The 21,718-nt window shown below is 39.0% G+C and overlaps 1 protein-coding gene across 2 annotated transcripts in view; it reads right to left on the bottom strand.

Annotated features, from left to right (window-relative positions):
- USP12 (ubiquitin specific peptidase 12) overlaps positions 1–21,718 on the bottom strand; it is a 94,186-nt gene that overhangs the window by 36,830 nt on the left and 35,638 nt on the right. For both annotated transcript variants that reach the window (XM_078070542.1, XM_036077022.2), the window contains exon 2: positions 6,310–6,390. In XM_078070542.1, coding sequence (XP_077926668.1) covers positions 6,310–6,390 — 81 coding nt within the window. The remainder of the gene's footprint in view (positions 1–6,309; positions 6,391–21,718) is intronic.

Here is a 21,718-nt window from a genome sequence, read left to right as displayed (position 1 = left end):
TCTAAATCTACATTGAAATGATAATAGTTTGTAACCACATAAATGAATAAGAGACGGTTATACTGTCAAGTCTTTGGCGCTATTGAACTTGAAGCATCATAGGACCACTTCACATATGAATGGAGTACGGAGACCTGTATCATCCATTTATTAGGAATCAGTAAAGCTGGGGCGCCTGGGTGGCTCAGTCAGTTGAGCATTTGACTCTTGATTTCGGCTCAGGTCATGATCTCAGAGTCCTGGGATCGAGCCCCACACAGGACTCCACACTCAGTGGGGAAGTCTGCTTGAGATTCTCTCCCTCTCCCTCTGCCCCTCCCACCACCGTCCCCCTTACATGCTCTCTCTCTCTCTCAAATGAATAAAAAACTTTAAAAACAAGAATTAGTAAGGCTTATCTCTCATTTTTAGATAAAAATAAACATTAGCAATTCTATAGTTCTTCCCAAAGCCCAATTGTTCATCTTACATATGTCATTTGGAGACTACTGTTGTTTACCATTAGCTCAACAATTTTGCCTTCAAAAAATGTTTTAAAATGTTTAAATGCTCCACTGTCCCCCACGGAGGCTGGTGATGATGATGCCTGTCCTGTGAACATCCCCTTCTAAGGAAAGACCCTCTTCCCCTCCTGCAGTTTGTTTAGGTGGCTCTGTTTTTTTAACACTATACCCCACATTCCCCTACCCACTATTCTCACTACAGCCAAGTGGACCTAATCTAAAAGTGTCCTTCCACATGCTAGTGGACATCCATTCCTCACTCCACACTCTTACTCCACTGTCCCACCCTTCCTTATAGAAAGTGACTTTTCTACATAAATTCTGGGGTTGTCAATCACAAACCCTTTTATAGACCCTGCAACAGGGCTGGACACCTGATCCAATCTCAGCAGAGTACTTGGGGCAGAGTTGTCTTGTCAAGTCTATTATGAACATTCTCTGGGATCTCTGATAACATAACCCTCAAGTAGCCTATGGCCATCAGGTGGAGAGAAACTAAATGAGAATGAATCAATTCAAATGAAAACAGAACCAAGAGACATTTGCCTAATCAACTTTATAACCTACAAAGGGAAAGAAAGTTTCATTTTTATTTGTCTCTCTCCTTCATGATGGCTCCTGTTCCCTGCATCCAGAATTCCAACCAATGACTACTAGCAATTCAGGATTAAATGTCTTTTGTAAGATGGTCTAAGGAACACAATTGTTATTTCATAACAAAGATTTTACGGAAAAGCACATTCCACTGTAGCCTCACAAACAGATTTATTGAGGCCATATGTCTGTTGGCTCCTACTGTATTAGAGAATTAATACAGAACCATATAATAAAACAATGGAAAAAGGCTATTTAAAAATGGAGACTGCACACAAAAGTAGGAAAGAGATACTACTAATTGAAATCACTCCTTTTCTATCAACTTTACGAAAATAAGTACTCACTAGCTGCAAGATATAAGGGGAAACAGGCCATCTCGTTCATCAGATTAAAACAATTCATTTTTAAAGAATTTAGCTGACCCTATAAACAGGGGACATTTAAGTAAGATATTCTGCTGCAAGAGAAAGCTTCCAAAAGGCTCCCTTGCCTACTCAAAAGACAGTTCCCGAACCCCCACACCACACTAATATTTCTCATCTCTGAAAATATTAAAGCATGCTCAAGAGTTAAACCAAAAAGAAATCCCCACTCTATGTATTATGCAAAGTACAGTGATAGACATCAGAACTATTAAGAGTGAACTGCTATAAAAGGATCATTTGTGAAAATATTCTTCCAAGAAAAAGATAACTGCAACTGAAAGTAATGGAAAATAGGTTATATTAACAATGTCGAGAGTAACCCCTATGTTGAATTTTGTGCTAGTTAATCAAACTGTGGTTATTTTTCTTCTGCCCATTAACAAAAAAAAAAAGTCTGATTTTCTAACTGCCCAAATACATGTACTATTTCCCAAAGGCAAGTGCTAGTGAATGACTGTGTCACTCGCCAGTCACAAAAAGGCTCCAAAAGGGCAGGTCTAATAGGAACTCTTCTCGGGGTAAGCTTTTTGTTAAGAGCAATTAAAATGAACCTTGGAAATGCATACTTAGCTGAGAACATACTGATAAAAAGAAAATATATGTGTGCCTCATTTTAACAAAATCCAATTATTGGAAAAGATAAACCACAGTTTCTTAAAGCAGTTGCATTCCAGTGTTGTTTCAACACTACCTACCTGGCAGACAGGTACAGAGAGAGAAAAAGAAGTTAAAATGTTGATCTCTGAATTAAGTAAGCTACCCTCCCCTACCCATCCCAAAGCTCCACCCTTCATTTTTAAGGGACTCCTATAAATAGAATGATTAACTCCATAAATTTTTTTTTAAAAAGGAGGAAGGGGGAGGGAAACAAAGAGAAAGAGTGATGATATTTTAAGAACTGGAAAATAGGACCTATAGCAAAAAGTTAACAGTACAGAACACAGTTGCAAGGTAGCCTGAAAGTTTAAATCACAGAAAGAGTTAATCACTACACTAGTTCTGCTGCATCTACTCTGACCACCAATTAATTTCTCAATTTAACTCAGGTGTTCATCAGTCTTTCATAGTTGACTGAGCCCTGGCTACCTTAGAGATCCCAATTCTTCATCATAGTAACTAGGCACAGAGATCAGAAACTACATTTCTACCCATCAAATGAGTCTCTGGAAGGGGTAAAAGACAAAGCTTCCTCTAAAGGTCCCTTACTAACTTCACTCCCTCCTGTTTCTCTTGGGTTTTACTGAATCTCGGTTAGTCAGCTTCAGGGAGAAGCACAAATACTGCCCTTTTAATTTGGATTGATCCACAGGGAATAATAAAAATGAAACCTTCTTAGAAATCCTTTTTTTTTTTTTACACAATTGACAATGGTATTCTCAAAGTGATACATGAGAGTAAAAACAACGTAACAAAAAAAAAGACTTTTAAACTCAATTTATAATAAGATTTTTCTCAAGGATGTTGTTTTAGTTGTTCTGAGGCTATCTACAAAAAGAGTTACAGTCGGACACAAAACGGAGAGACTGAAATATTTAAACTGGAGAAGATTAAAGGTAAAACAGCCTTCAATATATAAAATACTCCTGTGCTGAAGAAAATGGGTTCTGAGACACTATCAGTGAGCACAACTTTCCTACAATTCAAGACCATTAGCTTTAGAGCATGAACCGAGTAAGGGTGGGAGCCGCAGGGAAGTAGTTCATGAGAGTGAAGAAGCTGGGGTTCTGCCTTTGCCAGAATGGACACCAGGCTTCTGATCACCAGACGCCTCTGCACGTAAGCACGAACATTTTAGATATTAGAAGTAGAGGCCAGGTCATGTTAAACCAGGGAAATTAAATAGTCCATTAACTCCCCGCCCTCCCCACAAAACCCCAATAAAATGACAGTAAAAGAATAAATTAAGCAAAAAACTCAAAAGGCCAAAAAAAAAAAAAAAATGGGGGGTAGGGGTTCACCTAAAAACAGAGGTCTGGTTGTAAGTCTTTTAAAAGGACCATTCAGACCCCTAGATACTTAACCTTTCTTTCAACTGCAGGTTTAGTCTCCACAGAAGCTGCCCAGGAGAGTCTGGTTCAAGAGCCCTTAAGGACAGCAGAGGACAGCAGCAAGGCACCGGACAGAAAACAGAGGGCTCAACAAAACCCTGAATAAGCCACCCCTCGACAGAACCTGAAAGTCCCCCAGCACCAAGGAATAGCCCCAGAGGAAATGCTCTAGCCACTAGAATGGGGGATGGGTGCAGCTATTTCTAAAGCCTGCTTGCCAAGGGGTCACCCTAGAGGGAAACCCATAGCAGACAAGCTCCACCCATAATACACCAAGTCCCAGTCAGCTTTTCAGAATTTCACTTTTACGTATGGATGAAATTTGAGGAAAGATCCCATTAGGAAAGACAGAATTTAAAATGGGGGGGGGGGGGCGCCTGGGTGGCTCAGTTGGTTAAGCGACTGCCTTCAGCTCAGGTCATGATCCTGGAGTCCCAGGATCGAGTCCCACATCAGGCTCCCTGCTCGGCGGGAAGTCTGCTTCTCCCTCTGACCCTCCCCCCTCATGCTCTCTCTCTCTCAAATAAATAAATAAAATCTTTAAAAAAAATGGTGGGGGGGAGGAATGGGGGCCTCAAAACAATCCAGTAAGCATAAGAAAACCTCAACAACAAAAATTATAAATAATATCCTGAGAAAAATAACAGAGAATACTGCCTCCATAAAACAAGATCAAAAAATTAAGGTAAAACTCTACAAAATAAAAGCGCAGGGGCGCCTGGGTGGCTCAGTCGTTAAGTGTCTGCCTTCGCCTCAGGTCATAATCCCGGGGTCCTGGGATGGAGCCCCACATTGGGCTCCCTGCTCAGCGGGAAGCCTACTTCTACCTCTCCCACTCCTCCTGCTTGTGTTCCCTCCCTATCTCTCTCTCTCTAATAAATAAATAAATAAAATCTTTAAAAAAAAAGTGCAATGAACTGGACAAAAAAGGGCAATGTAGAATAATATCAGATGATCAAAAAAATGGAAAAGGTAGGAAAAACAAAGAATCAGTCTGCATTTCAAATGCAACTAAGAGTATATGAAAAAGGACAGAACAAAGAGATAACACTGATAGGAAGGAAATTATCCAAATACTAGTATCAGAAATGTTCTAGAACTGAAGAAAATGAAAAATGTCTAAATGGGTTGATAAATAGCCAATGCAATACCAGTGGGGGGGGGCGGGGGGAGCACAAAGACGCATCATGAAATTTCAGAACCCTGTGGATATCCATCCACATTCTGAAAGCCTCCCAAACATTTTTTTAAAGGGGAAAAGGCCACACAGAAGAGATGAAGAATCAGAATGGCATCAGCCCTGTTGATGTCAACAGAAGCCAGAAAGCCATAGAGTAATCCCTTACAAATTCTAAAGGACGGTTATAACTTAGGATCTATATCTAGCTTTGACAATAACCAAAACAAGATAAATACACAAGATCTCAATGTTTACCTCCTAGGCACACTCCCTAAAGAAGCTACTACAGAACATGTTCCACAAAGCAGGGAAAAACCCAAGCAGAAGAGGGGATCTAGGGAAGGAGAGAAGTGAAGGGATGTCTAGGGTGAAGGGAAGAGAAGGCTGCAGAGGCCGCATGGCGGGATGACAGGGCTCCAGAGGGATGTCAAGGCCTTGAGGACGATGCAGTGCAAACTGGTACTGAGGAAGTCTTCTCAGCTTTTTTAGCGCTGAAGACTTTGGGAAGAATAAATGAAAATTAATGACATGGAAAATAAATGGTTAATTCCATACTGGAGAATGGGCAGGGATGATGGTTGAAGAGGGCGAAGTTTCTTACCCACCGTAACAGGAAGTCAATGGACTGTTTTTAATAGCAGCACAGGCACTTCACTTAGAATGTAGGGGTAGATTCCAGGAAAACCAGCCCATGGAGGAAGGAGCAGCCTCCTCTGGGGAAGAGGCACTGTGGAGTGGGGACTGCTGAATGCGTTACAAGCTTCACACCCACGAGGGGACTCCCAGAGCAAGAGTAAACACCCACATCACTTTAACTATTTTCCTCAAATCAGACAAGAAATCCACCTCCTATGTTACAATTACGTACTAGTGTTCAGTGACACACAGGTGTGTTCGATGGAACTTACTTTGTCACCTGTATTATCACCTCTCTATATGTAGTCTAAAACACTCATCATGGATCTACCTAACAGTACACATCAACACAGAGCTGTGCTGTGTGCTGATGATTCAGAAAAGAGTTGAAAATTCTAAAGAAAGTTCTTCCAAAGTTTTCATGATGTATAATTGCTAGAACTACTTCCACAAGGACTGGGGAATGTACCCTTTTCTTATATTTTGCACTTGTATATCTATACTAGTGGGACACTGCCAGAAGTAAGTTGACAAATACTCTACAGACACACGGAGGCACTTGCAAAAGTTTATTATACCTGTACATTTGGGCCACTTATATTTAGACATTTAAAGGATTCTCAAAGAAGCAAGAGATCATTTGGTGTAGGCCATACAAAATTTTGGTTATGATAAATTCTGACACAAAACGGGGGAAAAAAAGGAAAAAAATAGGAAAAACGAAACTGTTTTAAAACTCTTAAGACCTTGGGCAACTTTATTTCCCTTCCATTAAAAAGAGAATTCAAATCAAGTTTCTTGGCCTTAATCCTACTGATGCAAATAAACAATTTTCCTTTAATAAATTATGAAACGCATTCATCATTTTTAAAACTATTTCCAACGATACTGGTGAAGGCTAAGTATCAACGGATACTTACATTGACTAATCCAAAATAGTGCTCATTGACTGGAAACTGTTCTGGACCAATCTCTTTCTCTAATGCCGAGGCATTGGCGCCCTATAAAATAAAAAAACAAATGTTAGTATTTGTAGTATTTTCATAGTTATATAGGCATTACAGAGAAATCCTTTATTTTTTAAGATTTTATTTATTTGACAGAGAGAGACATAGAGAGAGAGAGAGCAAGCAGGGGGAATGGCAGACAGAAGGAGAGGGAGAAGCAGGCTTCCGGCTGAGCAGGGAGCCCGACGCGGAACTCGATCCCAGGACCCTGGGATCATGACCTGAGCCAAAGGCAGACGCTTAACGGCTGAGCCACCCAGGTACCCCAACAGAGAAATCCTTTAAAAAACTATGTTCCCTCTGACTCCCTAACATTACTGGAGGAAAATAAAGGAAGATAGTGAAGAGTAAAGGATATTAATAATATGACTAAAAACCAGTTCACAAGAACTTCCTCAGGAAACCGAAGCGTGGATCAAGAAATTATATTTATAATGTGCTACTTTTTTTCTAGGTAATGGACTAAAGCCCCTGCTGTAACAGGAGAGCTGGAATCACGTATGCAGATAGTCAATGACCTAACAATTCTTTGGCGGTATATACCTGAAAAGTCCCCACACAGAGCCCAAAGTGACAGGAATGCTGTGTGAAGTAGCACTGATGATTGCCCAGCAGACAAACAGCATACTACGTAGCAGAGACAGAACAACGGAACTGGGTTCACATACAAAAGCATGTCTCAAAAACATAATGTTAAAGAAAAAAAATGAGATTAACACATATATAAAAAATAGCACATGGCCAATGGGCTGAAGAACGTACATTAAACATACTTGAATGGGTGCTGAAAGAGGACTGGGACATGGAATTGGGGATGAAGGATAAGAAAGGAAAAAAATAAAATGAAACCCAACAAAAGAAGGGCCTTGCCCAGACAACGATTGAGTGTCATGGTCTTGGGAATACGACTGACTCAACTCTGTGCACGGAGGTCCCTGAAAAAGAGGGCGGGGGCGGGGTGCCCCTGCGTACTGACACATGCCACTAAATGGACTCCGAACACAGCTGGAAAGAGAAATGACAGCAATTCTGAACACATAACCCTATGTTTACTTGAAAATTCCCAAGAAAACATACCACCACAGACATGACACCGTATCAGTTTTATTCACAAACTACCTGAACACCACTTTGCAAAGTTGCACAGAAGACAACACACACACTATGCCTCCTCCAAGGCACGGACATGAGGTTAACACCCCGTGCTCAGAAGCCCACCCCTGTTGTTTCCTGACTGAGCTCCACTCCTGGACTGGGGAAGCCCAACCTCTGTTAGACAACACATCCTCAACTTCCTGATCGTAAGTACTGATTAAAGGGACCTGGTGGACCGGTGGTCAAATTCTACCAAAACAAGACATTTCCTTTAATATCCTCCAGCCATCCAGCACTTGTATATAAACATGATACTGCCTTTATTTTTTTTTTAATTTAGAACTTATTTTAGGCTTTCTACAAAACCTTGATATAATCGCTAGTTTATAGATAACCATTTATTTCTAATTTGGCCATCCACTGTTTTGTAACAACATCAAATTCAATTATCACAGCAACTTCAAGATCTACTGAACAAATCTGTCTTGGTGGAAATGTTGCAAGCCCCACTCCCCACCCCTGCCAGCTCAAGTTATCACGTCATAAAATTTCCTCACATACGCTGAAAAGTATCAATAAGCCCAGATGTTTACCACTTACTATAATAATTCAAACTGATATTAGTTTATTCAAATAAGTATAACCCCTTCCCCACAAAACAGAAGAGGAGGAGGGGGAGGAAGAGGGGGAGAAGGAGAAAGAGGAAAGGTTCTATTATCCAAAATACAATCTTATTACATCTATTTATGTGGAACAGTAAAATGCCAGTACACATAACTCAGGAAAGCATTTCTGGCCCTTAGGATGAACAGAATAATATGTGAACATTCTCTGCCCAGGCTAATGCCAATCACACACAACAGACCGTGTATTCTAACCATGCCAGACGATCCACTTATCCGTGTTCCCCCCCTCCGCCGCCCACATCATAAGACTTTCACGCACTGCTTAGAAAATCCTCCAGCTGTCCTGCATCCTCAAGGTAAGTCTGACTATGGATCAAATTATTAGCTTCTCTGCACCTCAGTTTCCTTAACTACAAAAGGAAAATGTCACCAACTCCTTTATAGGATAGCTACAAATGAAAGGAATTTAAACCTCTGTGACAGCATCCTGCAGTGCCCGTTCCATAGGCAGATGTCCCATAAACGTTGGTTTCCTTCTTCCCCTTCCCTTCAAATTCAAGGGGGCAAAAAACTACCCTCATTAGCCAGTAATGGTAATAAGTATCTGCTCCGTGCAACAGCTAAGAAATAAGAGAAGAAAACAAGTCAGAAGAAAAAATGAGATAGCTATTATTAAAAAACTGGCTCTCCTCACTCTAGCCAATTCCACCTAGAGGCCCAAAGGCACAGTCACTGTACGCTCCAAAGGGCTGACAGTAAAGCAAAACCACAATCCAATCAGAGGTCTGGGAAGAGGATGCTAAGTGTGATAAAATGGAAACAGCCATAAACCATAGTCATTTAACCTTTCTGGATTTAAGAAGCTTCATTTGCGAAATAAAAGGGTTCATCTCCCACTGATTTTCAAAAACCCCAGCTCCAAGTTTATCTGTTGGGTTTCAAGTAATCCTTTACCCAAATTAAGGTTTTCACAGCTAAGTATGTTTAGAAAATTAAGACTAGGTAATTTCTAAAGTCTCTTCTAACTCAACATTCTAACATTACCAATCACTTTCATCAACATTTCTGAGGACATTTACTATATCAACACAAAGCTCCATGGAAGTCCAAGCCAACCAATATATGCCAAACAACACTGTTCAAAAGGGAGAGATTATAGCGACAGATGGAGTAAGGGGAGCAGATCCAAAAAGAAAGTTCAAAGAGAGAATGGAATTTACTTCATGACAGTTCTAAATTAAAGTGCAGCATAGTAACATATACTTTACCATGATAATGATGCTGTATAATGCAGATTCTGTGAACGTGCAGGAGGTTATTCTTACGGCATGAATTCAAGATTTTCTCTGCAGAAACAATCAGAGTCCATCTCTACCTCTAGCTGAATGCTAACTACAAAGGCAAAGAGGAGACTAAGTAATTCAGACTCTGGTGACTGGTTTTCAGCACTAGAATTAGATATAGCTGGGAAAAACAGCCACCAAGCCAGAAGTTTGCTGTATAATGTTTAGTATCTTCAGAAGCGTTCTCAACGTCATCCGTTGAAGATTTTGTTGAAGGCTGACAAACCCTATCATGTCAAATAATGGTCAACGAAGCACCCCAAGGTTTAAATTGAACCTAGAACAAGTCAATATCCAATAGTAATGGCTCTGAACAATTCTCCATCTCTACACTTGAGAAATATGATCCCACCACAATTAACAGTGGTTTATTAAATCAGTGATGATTTACCAGGAAAAAGGAAAGAAATGGTGGCCGTGCTCAGGTTAAGAATTTCTGCTCTAGGGGCGCCTGGGTGGCTCAGTCCGTTAAGTGGCTGCCTTTGGCTCAGGGTCCTGGGATCGAGCCCCGCATCGGGCTCCCTGCTCGGCGGGAAGCCTGCTTCTCCCTCTCCCACTCCCCCTGCTCGTGTTCCCTCTCTTGCTGTGTCTCTGTCAAATAAATAAATAAAATCTTTAAAAAAAAAAATTTCTGCTCTAAAGCTTTCATAGGTATCAGGATTCTTCTCTTTTGTATGAGTACACGACACAGAAGGAAGAAGATACACTTTTCTGATCATTCTGTCTCCATTTTTGTAACTTACACAAAAGATTATTTTAGAGTCAGTACCTATTACTACAGAATTCATCATAAAGAAGCAATGAGGTATTCATGACCCTCCTGATGAAAACAAGAAGGTGGATGAATTTTAATATTAAAAAAATAATAATTTACTGAGCTGGTGAGAAAATGAGGACTCTGCAGGAAAGAAAGAACAAAATGATGGGAGAACCCTGGGAGATAGGCCAATGCCAAAGACAGATTTTACACTGAGGGTATTTGTCAACACTAATGACCTTTACACTCTTTTCTGACAGCTGAATGAAATGGGAGTGGCAGGGAAACCTAAAACTTGGGACGACAGGAAGGCTAACAGAAGACCTGAGCATGACACTAAGATTCCAAAAGGGCTGGATCTTCATGTCAGGGGGAGCAAGAAATAATCCTCTACCACAAGAGGAGGCAGCAAGGAAACATGCGTGACATGTCCTTGGCACTGGGGGTGGAGGATAGCTTCAAAAAATTCATAACCCCAAGCTGACCCTCATGAAAGACTGTAACCCAAATCCACGCAAGCTGCATGATCTTAAACAGAACCACTCAAGCAGGTAATGATATTCAGAGAGACCCTGAGCTGATGGCACCCTCTTCACCCAACAACTAGCAGAACCACAAGTTCAATCTGGAAGATGAAGTTAATCCACCCCGCAAAAAACTCCCACAACTAAAACTCCAAGAGATTTGAGTTCAAAATCAAAACTCCTACACATACACAAAACAAGAGGAAAACAGAGCACTGTGAATAAAAGCCAGCAGAAGCACAGACAGCAGAATTAGACTCTCAATATATTAACTATCAGAACTATTTCAGACAGGACACAAAACAAATGCTTACTATGTGCCAGGAAATAACAATTGCTTGATTATAAGAACAGAGATGAGACTCTAAAGCCTAAGCAGATTTTGTGAAAGAACTGAATCAAACTTCTAAATATAAAAATTATAATAATTGAAACTAAAAACTCAATGGTAACTATGGAAGGCAGTAAAAAAATTGGAAGTTGGGGAGAAGGAGGGATGAATAGGCAGAGCACAGAGGATTTTTAGGGCAGTGACAATATTCTGTATAATACTATAATGATGGATAGGTCATTATACATTTGTTCAGAACGTATACCAAAAGTACACAGTAACATGAACTATGGACTTTAGGTGATTATGATGTTTCAGTGCAGTTCATCAGTTATGACAAATGTACCACTCTGGCGGGGGATGTTGATAATGAGGGAGGCTATGCACGCATAGGGGCAGGGCTATATGGGAAATCCCTGTACTACCCTACCCCCCCCCAAAAGAAAGTCTTAATAAGATAAATTAATTAAATCAGAAAAAAGAAAAAACTCAATGGCTGTACCTAAGAAACAAGGTTAATACTGAGTAATATTTTTTCTTTTTTTTTAAATGGAGCCCAACGTGAGGCTTGAACTCGTGACTCTGAGATCAAGGCCTGAGCTGAGATCAAGAGTTGGATGCCTAACTGACTGAGCCACCCGGGCTCCCCTGGGTAATATTTTTTTAGTCAACATTCCTGTCAATATAATGCTAGTAATTCAAACTACCATTTTATTAAAAATAGGAAATGTTGTTTTATGGAAAATATTTCACAGAAGAATGGGTCCGTTGGGAGCTGCTGTAGCAAGACCATGGAACACTACCATGGCACTGACCTAGCAAAGCTACAGACTTGGGTCTGGTCCGGGCCTTGCCACTAACTAGCTGTAACCACTTGAGGCAAAATGCTTCTCTCTCTGGACCTTGGTTATCTCATACGTAAGACCTCAAAATCTACAGTACCTCCCATCCCCATGTGTCTAGCAATGTGTGAATCTATTGGTTCTTCTCATTAAGACATTAAGGGAAAATGTCTGGACAGTCTATTAAAGGTCAAACATTAAGTTCTAAATAAAAGTTAGGATATATGATCACATCCCCAGAAACAGTCATGCAGTCCAAGAATGTATAGGTCATGGAGTTAAGTGCCTCCTTAAACCTGCCTACTATGAATTCTTAGAAAGCTGAGCAACGCTTCTTTTTCATGCCAAAAAATAACCATCCAAGTGAAGGAAGAGTAAGTTGAAACTATAAGGATGTCTTTGATCTATCATTCTGAAGATACCATGTGCAAACAGGAAAAAAGAACATAACCCAGGGGAAGGCTGTTTCTGATTAAACAATTTTTACATGGTTAACCATGGAAACCACGCCTCTCTGACCGCCCTCCATTCTGTCATTATGAGAAAGACACAAGACAACACAATACATTTGAGCAAGAAATAAAAAATGGTAAATTGTAAAAAGATGAATATCTACTACCTAGAAAATATACTTATCAAGAATACTTCCTTTTTTTATACTAGATAGGTGCATTGAACTATTAGTTCCCAGACAACTTTTTGTTTAAAACAAATATGATAAAATACATTTTCCCCCACTCTCATGTTTCAAATCATATCTTAGAATTCAGTGTTTATCATTCCAAGTGTAACACCGAAGGGTCACACCAGGTCAGTACCCAAAGGAGAACTGCCAGAACAGGCAGGAAAGGCTTCCCGAAGAGGAGACAATCAAGTGACCTTGGTAAAACTAAGAAAAGTTCTGGAGGCACAGGAAGAGCCCATGTGAGCATATGAACAAACACAGAAGAAGTGAATCTAAGCAGTGAAAGGATGAATCCAAAATAAAGAAGATACAAGAAGCAAGTATCTTAAATGAGAGAATGGAAAAGAACAGGAAGGCTAAAAGCCCACATCTGCTCTCCTGGAAGATACCATGTCCCTGAAACTGTATCAGAGACAACAAAAATTTGTATTAAAAAAAAAAAACATTTCCACACCCTAAGTTTCAGGCATCATAAAAATAATCTCAAAGCAGCAGTCCTTCACAAAAGGTGAAATTCACCAAGTATCTGAATATCTACTTTCTCCCCAGCCCTGTGTGAAAACTTGTAGAACATGACTGTCAAATTGTAATACCACTAGTGGACAGTGAGATCAATGTGGTGGATCTACCATTTGCTTTTTTAGTAAAACAGAAGAGGTCATGGTGTATCTCCTTACAAGTAAACAATGGTTTGTGAAACTTTTGTTCCAAAAATTAAGTATGTCTGTATTAGGTCTAACTATAAAATCTATTTTCATTGTGAGTTTAAATAAAAAAAGTTTTGATATATACAGTGCTACCAAAGATTTAAAAGAGTAAGAAAAAACTGCAAAGTCATAATCCAATTGGGGAGTATACAGTAACTAAACATTGGTTTTCAATTTGTTTTAAAGTTACAGAGGGGAAAATAAATGTCAAACTATGCTAGTATACAGTATGTACTACAGGATATCAGGACAGGAATGACTCCAAGAGCTGGAGAATTTGGGAAAGGCTTCAGATGTAACTAAAAGAGTCAAGCCTTAAATTTTTCTTCAAAGTATTTCCATTATAGCTTTCCATGCTGGTAAAATGAGAGCCCAGAGAACATGAGGAGGCACTTAACCATTCCAACTGCTGGCTGCGCAGTGGACTGAGTAAATGGCCTGTAAGCAGGAGGCCTGCATCCCCCGCCTAATAGGAGTTAACCATAGTGTAACCTTCCAAAATCACTCCGCCTTGCTCTTCTCATCAGCAAGGTAAGCCAGACCAGATTTACGGCATCTACTGTAAATCTAAAATGCTAGAATTCTAAGACGGTTAGTTAGCAGCAACACAGAATCACAATCACAGTGTGAACTTAGGGCAAAATATTTCACCCCTTTGTGCTCCAATTTCCAAATCTGCAAAACAGGGCAGACGATACCCTTACTTATTATGTCCTGTTTCTAAAAACTGTACAGAAGATTTAGAACAATGTCCAGCACAGCAGGCACTAAACCAATAGTTTCTTTACCCCTTCTTACTCCCACCTTCAGATCAACCCCCCAAGAGACTGAAATTGTCAAAGTAACTGAGAAAGTATTTGGAGGTTCCACACTGGTGTGCTGTCATTCTAAGAATCTTGGTCTAGGACCTCTACACTGGCCTCCTCTGGTTTTAACTCTGCCATCAAAGTGAAGATGTGCTCCACAGAAAGTACATGGGATTCTTAAGATTGAGCCAGACCTAAGAGTGGAGCGGCGCCCTCGAGGCATCTCACAGAGGGCTGCAATGCTGAGAATGTGAGATGGGCACAAAGCAAAGCCACCCCTGACAAGACAGCATATGGTATAAACAGCATACACAGGGAGGGAGGGACAGCCTCCAACATGAAGGGAGCACTCAACACGCCGCCCTATCTCTGAACTACTATACAACCAGTTATCAGCCTCTGGAAATGAATTACACTCCTGAAGGGCTCTGGCCTCTGTTCCATCACAGGTCTTCTGAAAGCCATTTGCGTTAAGTTCCACAGAGAAGGAGAAGCCATAAAAACTTTCTTCCAATGATGCTCATGTGTACATGCTCACGTGTCCCTCCCATTTTCCCTCCATCCTCCACACCACCCCAAAAATCTTCAACCCAGCAGGGAAGACGTGTGGCGAGTTTTCAAGAATTCAGAAGAAATTAAAGCAGCTTACTCCCTTCTTCAGCTGCTGCTACGGGAACATACATGCAACATGTAAGTTACACAGGTAACATTCCCCAGCTAAGCAATTAAGGAAAATTCAATTCTATGATTAATCACTGGCCAAATGACTGCAAATGTAAATTTACTCAGAACTACACTTATATAATCCTTTTCATCTAACAGTAATATATATACAAACATACCATGTAAGAAACAGAAGCTAAGCAAGTTACGTATCTGAATCATTATTATAATTCAATGATAAATGACCAACCCCAAAACATTAGACATATCATTTTAACCTCCAGAAGTTCACATATCCATTGGAACATTTTAAAAGCTATGATCTTTTTATTATTTGATCTAATATCTTCAAATGAAAAGTTTAGCTATATAATTCACAAGCTAATGTGTTATTTGTAGAGAACATTTATATGTAGAGAATAAAATAAGATTCAGATTCATTTTTAAGTCTTTTAAATCAGTCAAGGAATGAGAAAGTAAGAACACTGACTTGGGGGCGCCTGGGTGGCTCAGTTGGTTAAGCGACTGCCTTTGGCTCAGGTCATGTTCCTGGAGTCCCAGGATCGAGTCCCGCATCGGGTTCCCTGCTCAGCAGGGAGTCTGCTTCTCCCTCTGACCCTCCTCCCTCTCATGCTCTCTCTCTATCATTCTCTCTCTCTCAATAAATAAATAAAAATCTTTAAAAAAAAATAATAAAACTTTAAAAAAAACAAAAACAACAACAAAAAAAAAGAACACTGACTTGGTGCCAACAACAACAACAAAAAACCCCTATGTTTTTAATCTGTAAATGTTCACGAGACAATGAGTTACTGAATATGCTCTCATTAATTCATCTCTGGCAGAAAGTAATGGTGGTGATACTGGGCTTAGCAAGAATTACTCTGCCAAGCCTTCACATTTAGCTTAACAATAACATCAAAAAGAAAATTCTCAAATACGACCAAACTTAGCATAATGACATACTTAATTTGAGTGAGTACACTGAATTTTACAAATCCTATTCATATCAATACCAAAAAACTTCCCTGAGAAATTTATAAGACACTCTCATGAACAGTTACACATTTAAAACTTAACCATATCTGAAGTCCCTTCCTGGCACCTTACCTACGACAAAAAAAGGTTAAGATTTCGTTTTTACAGCCTCTCTGCAGAGATTCACCTACTTTGGTGAACAAATAACAAGAAATGTGACATTATTTTAAGCTCTTTCTACCATATTCTTTATAGTTTTTATATTCTATTTTACCAAATAATAGAACAAAATATTTTGCTCTATAAAAAGTAAGGAGCCCTGGACTAGTACTAGGCCAACTTCAGACACCTGACTTGGATAAGTGATTGTATGATAATGCTCAATCAGAAAACACGTGTTCAATGCTTTTCCACTTATAAAAACAGGAACACTTCTATTTTTCCCCAACTCCTAGGTTATAGTATAATGACCTATATGTAAAGTCTCCCACATTCCTGTGAAGAAAATCACTACATAGATACAAGATATTATTACGTTGAAGTGAAATCAAAATTATTTCCTGAGTGACTCTGTTACTGCAACAGCGTTCATAGTCCAGATTCCAGAGGCTAACGGTACTCCTGCTCACCCTAATAAAAAGTAAAAATACCATCAAACTTAAATAGTTTTGTCAAACATAGAAAGGAACTGAATGCAGGTGCCACCACTGCACGTCCAAAACACAACCACGGGTGCAGTGACGTCGCACAGAAAATTCAAACTCCTGGGGTCGGTGCCTCCACAAAACCATTAAGCTGGAAAACCCGTCCGAATCACCTAGTTCAGAACACTTAACACCAACCCAGAGGCTGCTCAACCCAGGGCAGAGGGTAGAGTGCACAAACCAGCTACCAGTCCCCGTCGCTCCACCCCGCAGCACAAGGAGGCACAGGGCCCATGTGCCTCGAGCACTGGCTGGTGCCAGGGTGGGCAATGGGGACCCTGCCCTCCTAACACTGGGTTGTCTATCCTGTCATACTGGAGGTAGCCTAGGGAAACAACACGGACGCTTACATTTGTTTCCACCCTCCTGGGCTGCATGAACTTCCCCTTCTGGATTTTCTGAGTGGTGGGAGGGGAGACCTAGACATTTAAATAAATCTCCACCAGGCCACAAGCTGACCACAGATAATGTAAAAGAAACTGCAGTAACCACACACACAACAAAGAATACAGAGTTTGCAAAGTTATTTCGGAAAAGTCACCACACAAACAGAGACTGCAACCCTCAACAGCAATCACTGAGAAAGGGGAGAATCTGATTCCTCAGTCACCACACTGCAATATTCAAATGGTCCAGTTCTCAACAGAAAGTTACAAAACATACAAAGAAACAGAAAACCACAGCACTTCGGGAGGAGAAAAAGAATTTGACAAAAACTACCCCTGAGGAATGCTAGATGTCAGAATTACTAAGATGTTAAATCAACGGTCCTAAATATGTCCAAAGAACTAACAAAGGATATCAAGAGAATGCTGTATGAATAAACAGGGAATGCCAATAGAGATTATAATAAAAAAGAAGCTGAAGAGAACATTTGGAATTACTAAGTAGAATCTCTGACGAAGAAATTCGTTAGAGAGGTCCAATGGCAGATTTGAGCAGGCAGGAAAAATAATCAGCAAACTTGAAAATAAGGAAATTAAAATTATCCAGGCTGAAGAGCACAATGAAAAAAGAATGCAGAAAAATGACTGAGGGACATATGGGACACCATCAAACATACCAACATATACCACAGGAGAATCCCCAAAGAAGTGGAGGGGGAGGGAAAAAGCATGCAGTAAAAAAAAATCTGAAGATTATTATAATGGCCCCAAACTTCCCAAATTTGATTAAAGACCTGAATCTACATATCCAAGGAATTCAACAAATTCCAAGCAGGAAAACCTCAAAGAGAGCCACACATTACAGTCAAACTACCAAAGGACAAAGAAAAATCTTGAAATCAGCAAGACAGAAACAACTCATCACATACCAGGGATCCACAATAAGATTAAGAGCTTCTTTTTCAGGAATCAAGTGCTGAAAAAGAAAAAGTGTCCAACAATTCTCTAACTGCAGACTGTCTTTCAGCAATGAAGAATTAGGACATTCCAAGATAGGCCTAGTAGACCTGACCTCCAAGAAAATACTAAAAGGAGTCCCTCAGGTCAAGATGGAAAAAAAAGCTAGGAAATCACTCAAAGCCATGTAAAGAAATAAAGAACAGAGGTAAATACAATAGCCAGTATTACTGTACTTCTGCTTTTAACTCCCCTTTTCTTCATATAGGATTTAAAAGACAAATATATTAAACAATAAATATAGATTTGTGTTAATACATGCAAAATGTACACATGTAATCTGTGACAACAATATAAAGGTGGAGGAACAGGGACATACAGGCACAGAATGTTTGTATACTACTGAAACTGAATTGGTATTCAAACTAGGTTGTTATAAATTTAAGATGCTAATTCTAACACTCAAGAAAACTAAAAAAAAAAACCTAAAATATATACAGGAAATAAGGGAATCAAAATGGTACATTAAAAGAAATCAAGTAAATACCAAAAAGTCACTACTAGAGGGATTAAAGAACAAAAAACAAAACAAAACAAACCACAAATACTTAAATGCAGAGTCCTTATCAGTAATTACTTTTCAATGTAAATGGATTCAGCTCTCTAACTGGTAGAGATTGGCAGAACAGATAAAAAACATGATCTAACTATAGGATGTCTACAACAGACTCATTTTAGATAAACAGACACCAAGAGATTGAAATTAAAAAAATGCAAAAAGATATTCTAAGCAAATAGTAACTAAAAGAGGGCTGAAGGGAAGGAAGCTATTATTATCAGACAAGATAGATTTTTAAGTCAAAAAAAGTTATATGTACACCTGAAACCAATGTGAAATACACTCCCCAAAAACTTACAAAAATACTCTATTATATACTTGAAAGATCTAAGAAAGTAATTCTTAAATGTTATCACCCCCCCACACACACACACACGGCAATTATGTGAGATGGAGTTGTTAATTAATCTTAAGGTGGTAACCATTTTGCAATACACACATGTATCATATCACCACCTTAAACTTGCATGTCTTACATCAATATCTCAGTAAAGCTGGGGGGGATGGTGGGGAAGATAAGAGACAAAGAACATTACATATTAATAAAAGGTTTAATCCATCAAGACAATATAACAATTACAAACATAACATGCACCAACCAACAATTGACAAAATTGAAACAGTTAAAGATGGTCTCCTAGGAGAATCCTGAACTTACCTCCTTCCATGGACAAAACAAATCTACAGCTACATATGCAACAATTTGGGGGGGGAGGGGGACTGAAAATTAGCTGAACATAGCCTCCACAACAAAGAATAAAAAGGCCACATCAACAAGGGAAAGAGAGGCAGAGAGACACTATCTTTCCAAAAACCCCACCCCTGGTGCAATGATCCACAATCAGAAGGAGTTGAGAGAGATCTCACAAATATGGAGCTTTCCTTCAAGCACCTGAACCCTTGGGACCTACACCAGAGAGACGAACCCTCAAAACATCTGGTTTGGAAAACCAATGGGGCTTACATCCAGGAGAAACACAGGGCTGTAGGAAACAAAGATTCTGCTCTTAGAGGGCTTGTGTGCAGACTCATTCACTCCCAGATCCAGGGAAAAAGCAGCAGGTTGAAAAACACCTAAACCACATGAAGGAGATTTATTTGCAGGCCAGAGGGAGTGGAAGGATATATTCAAAGTGCTGGAAGGAAAAAACTTCCAACCAAGAACTCTATCCAGCAAGGTTATCATTCAGAACTCAAGGAGAGATAAGAGTTTTCCAAACAAGCAATAGCTAAAGGATTTATCACTATCACTATTAACAGACCTAAAGAGAGAAACTGACAGCAATACAATAGTGACAGCAATGGATAGATAACCCAAACCAAAAAAATCAGTAAGGAAATAACAGTCTTAAACAACACATTAGATTAGATGAACTTAATAAACATATACAGAACATTCCATCCAAAAGCAGAATAGACTTTTTTCTCAAGTACCCCTGAAACATTCTCCAAAACAGGTATGTTAGCCCACAAAACATTCTCAATAATTAATGTAAGAAAACTGAAATCTTATCAAGTATTTTTTCCAACTACAACAGTATGACTAGAAAGCAATTATAAGAAGAAAACAAAACCAAAATATCACAAATATGTGGCGATCAAACAACACGTTCCTAAACAACCAATGGGTCAATGAAGAAATCAAAGGAAAAAAAACTTTTTAAAATCTTGAAACAAATTAAAATGGAAATACAACCCACTAAAATCTATGGGATGGAGAAAAAGCAGTTCTAAGAGGGAAGATTATAGCAATACAGGTCTACCTCAAGAAACAAGAAAAATCTCAAATAAGCAATCTAACTTTATACCTAAAGTAACTAGAAAAGGAAAAAGGCCAAAGTTAGTAGAAAGAAGAAAATAACACAGATCACAGCAAAAATAGAGACAAAAAGTAGAAAAAAGATCAATGAAATGAAGAGTCTCTTTTCCTTGAAAAGATAAAAAAAATTGAAAATGCTTTAGCTAGACTAAGATCAACATAAACAGGGCTCAAATAAATAAAATTAGAAATGAAAGAGAAGTTACAAATGATAACAAAGAAATACAAAGGATCAAAGAGACTATTATGAGCAATTATATGCCAACGAATTGGACAACCTAGAAGAAATGGATAAATTCCTGGAAACATAAATCTTCCAAGACAGAATCCTGAAGAAACAAGAAGTCTGAAAAGACTGATTACTAGTAAAGAGACTGAATCAGTAATCAAAATCCTCCCAACAAGCAAAAGTCCAGGATCAGATGGACTTCACTGGTGAATTCTACCAAACATTCAAAGAACATTCAATACCTATCCTTCTCAAACTCTTCCCAAACTTCCAAACCCATTTTACAAGGCCAGCATTACCATGATATCAAAACCAAATAAGAACAACAAAAAAGGAGAAAATTACAGGTCAGTATCCCTGATGAACACAGATGCAAAAATCCTCGACAAAGTATTAGCAAACGGAAGTCAACAACACACTGAAATGATCGTACACCATGATCAAGTGGCATTTATTCCGGAGATGCAAGAATGGTTCAACATCTACAAAATCAACATGATACTCCACATTAACAAAATGAAGGATAAAAATTGTATCTCCACAGTTGCAGGAAAGGCATCTGACAAAATTCAACATCCATGTATGATAAAAACTCTCAAAGTGGGTATAGATGGAATGTACCTCAACATAATCATATACAGTACAGAGGTTCTTCAAAAAATTAAAAATTGAAAATAGAACTACCATATGATCCAGCAATTCTACTCCTGGGTATATATCCAAAGAAAATGGAAACACTAATTTGAAAATATGTATGTACCTCAATGTTCATGGTGCCATTCATTATTTACAACAGCACAGATACAGAAACAACCTAAATGTCCACTGATGGATAAATGGACAAAAATGTGATATATGTTTTATATATATATATATATATATATATATATATACACACACACACACACACACACACACACACACACACACACACACACAAAATGGAATACTACTCAGCCATAAAAAAAGAATGTAATCTTGTCATTTGCAACACCATGGATGGACCTTGAGATTATTATGCTAAGTGAAATAAGTCAAACACCATATGATTTCACTTTTGTGTGGAACTGGAAAAAAAAAAAAAAACTCACTGACAGAGATAACAGACTGGTGACTGCCAGAGGGGTGGGAGGGAATGGGTAAAATGGGTGAAGAGGATCAAAAGGTAAAAATTTCCAATTATAAAATAAATAAGTCATTTATTTATAATAAATAAATAATACACCTCATGATGACTACAGTCAGTAATAC

The sequence above is a fragment of the Halichoerus grypus genome, chromosome 4 (genome assembly GCF_964656455.1).
Source record: "Halichoerus grypus chromosome 4, mHalGry1.hap1.1, whole genome shotgun sequence".
Lineage (NCBI taxonomy): Eukaryota > Metazoa > Chordata > Mammalia > Carnivora > Phocidae > Halichoerus > Halichoerus grypus.
The sequence above is the reverse complement of the archived record's forward strand: the minus strand, read 5'-3'. Positions and strand labels throughout refer to the sequence as shown.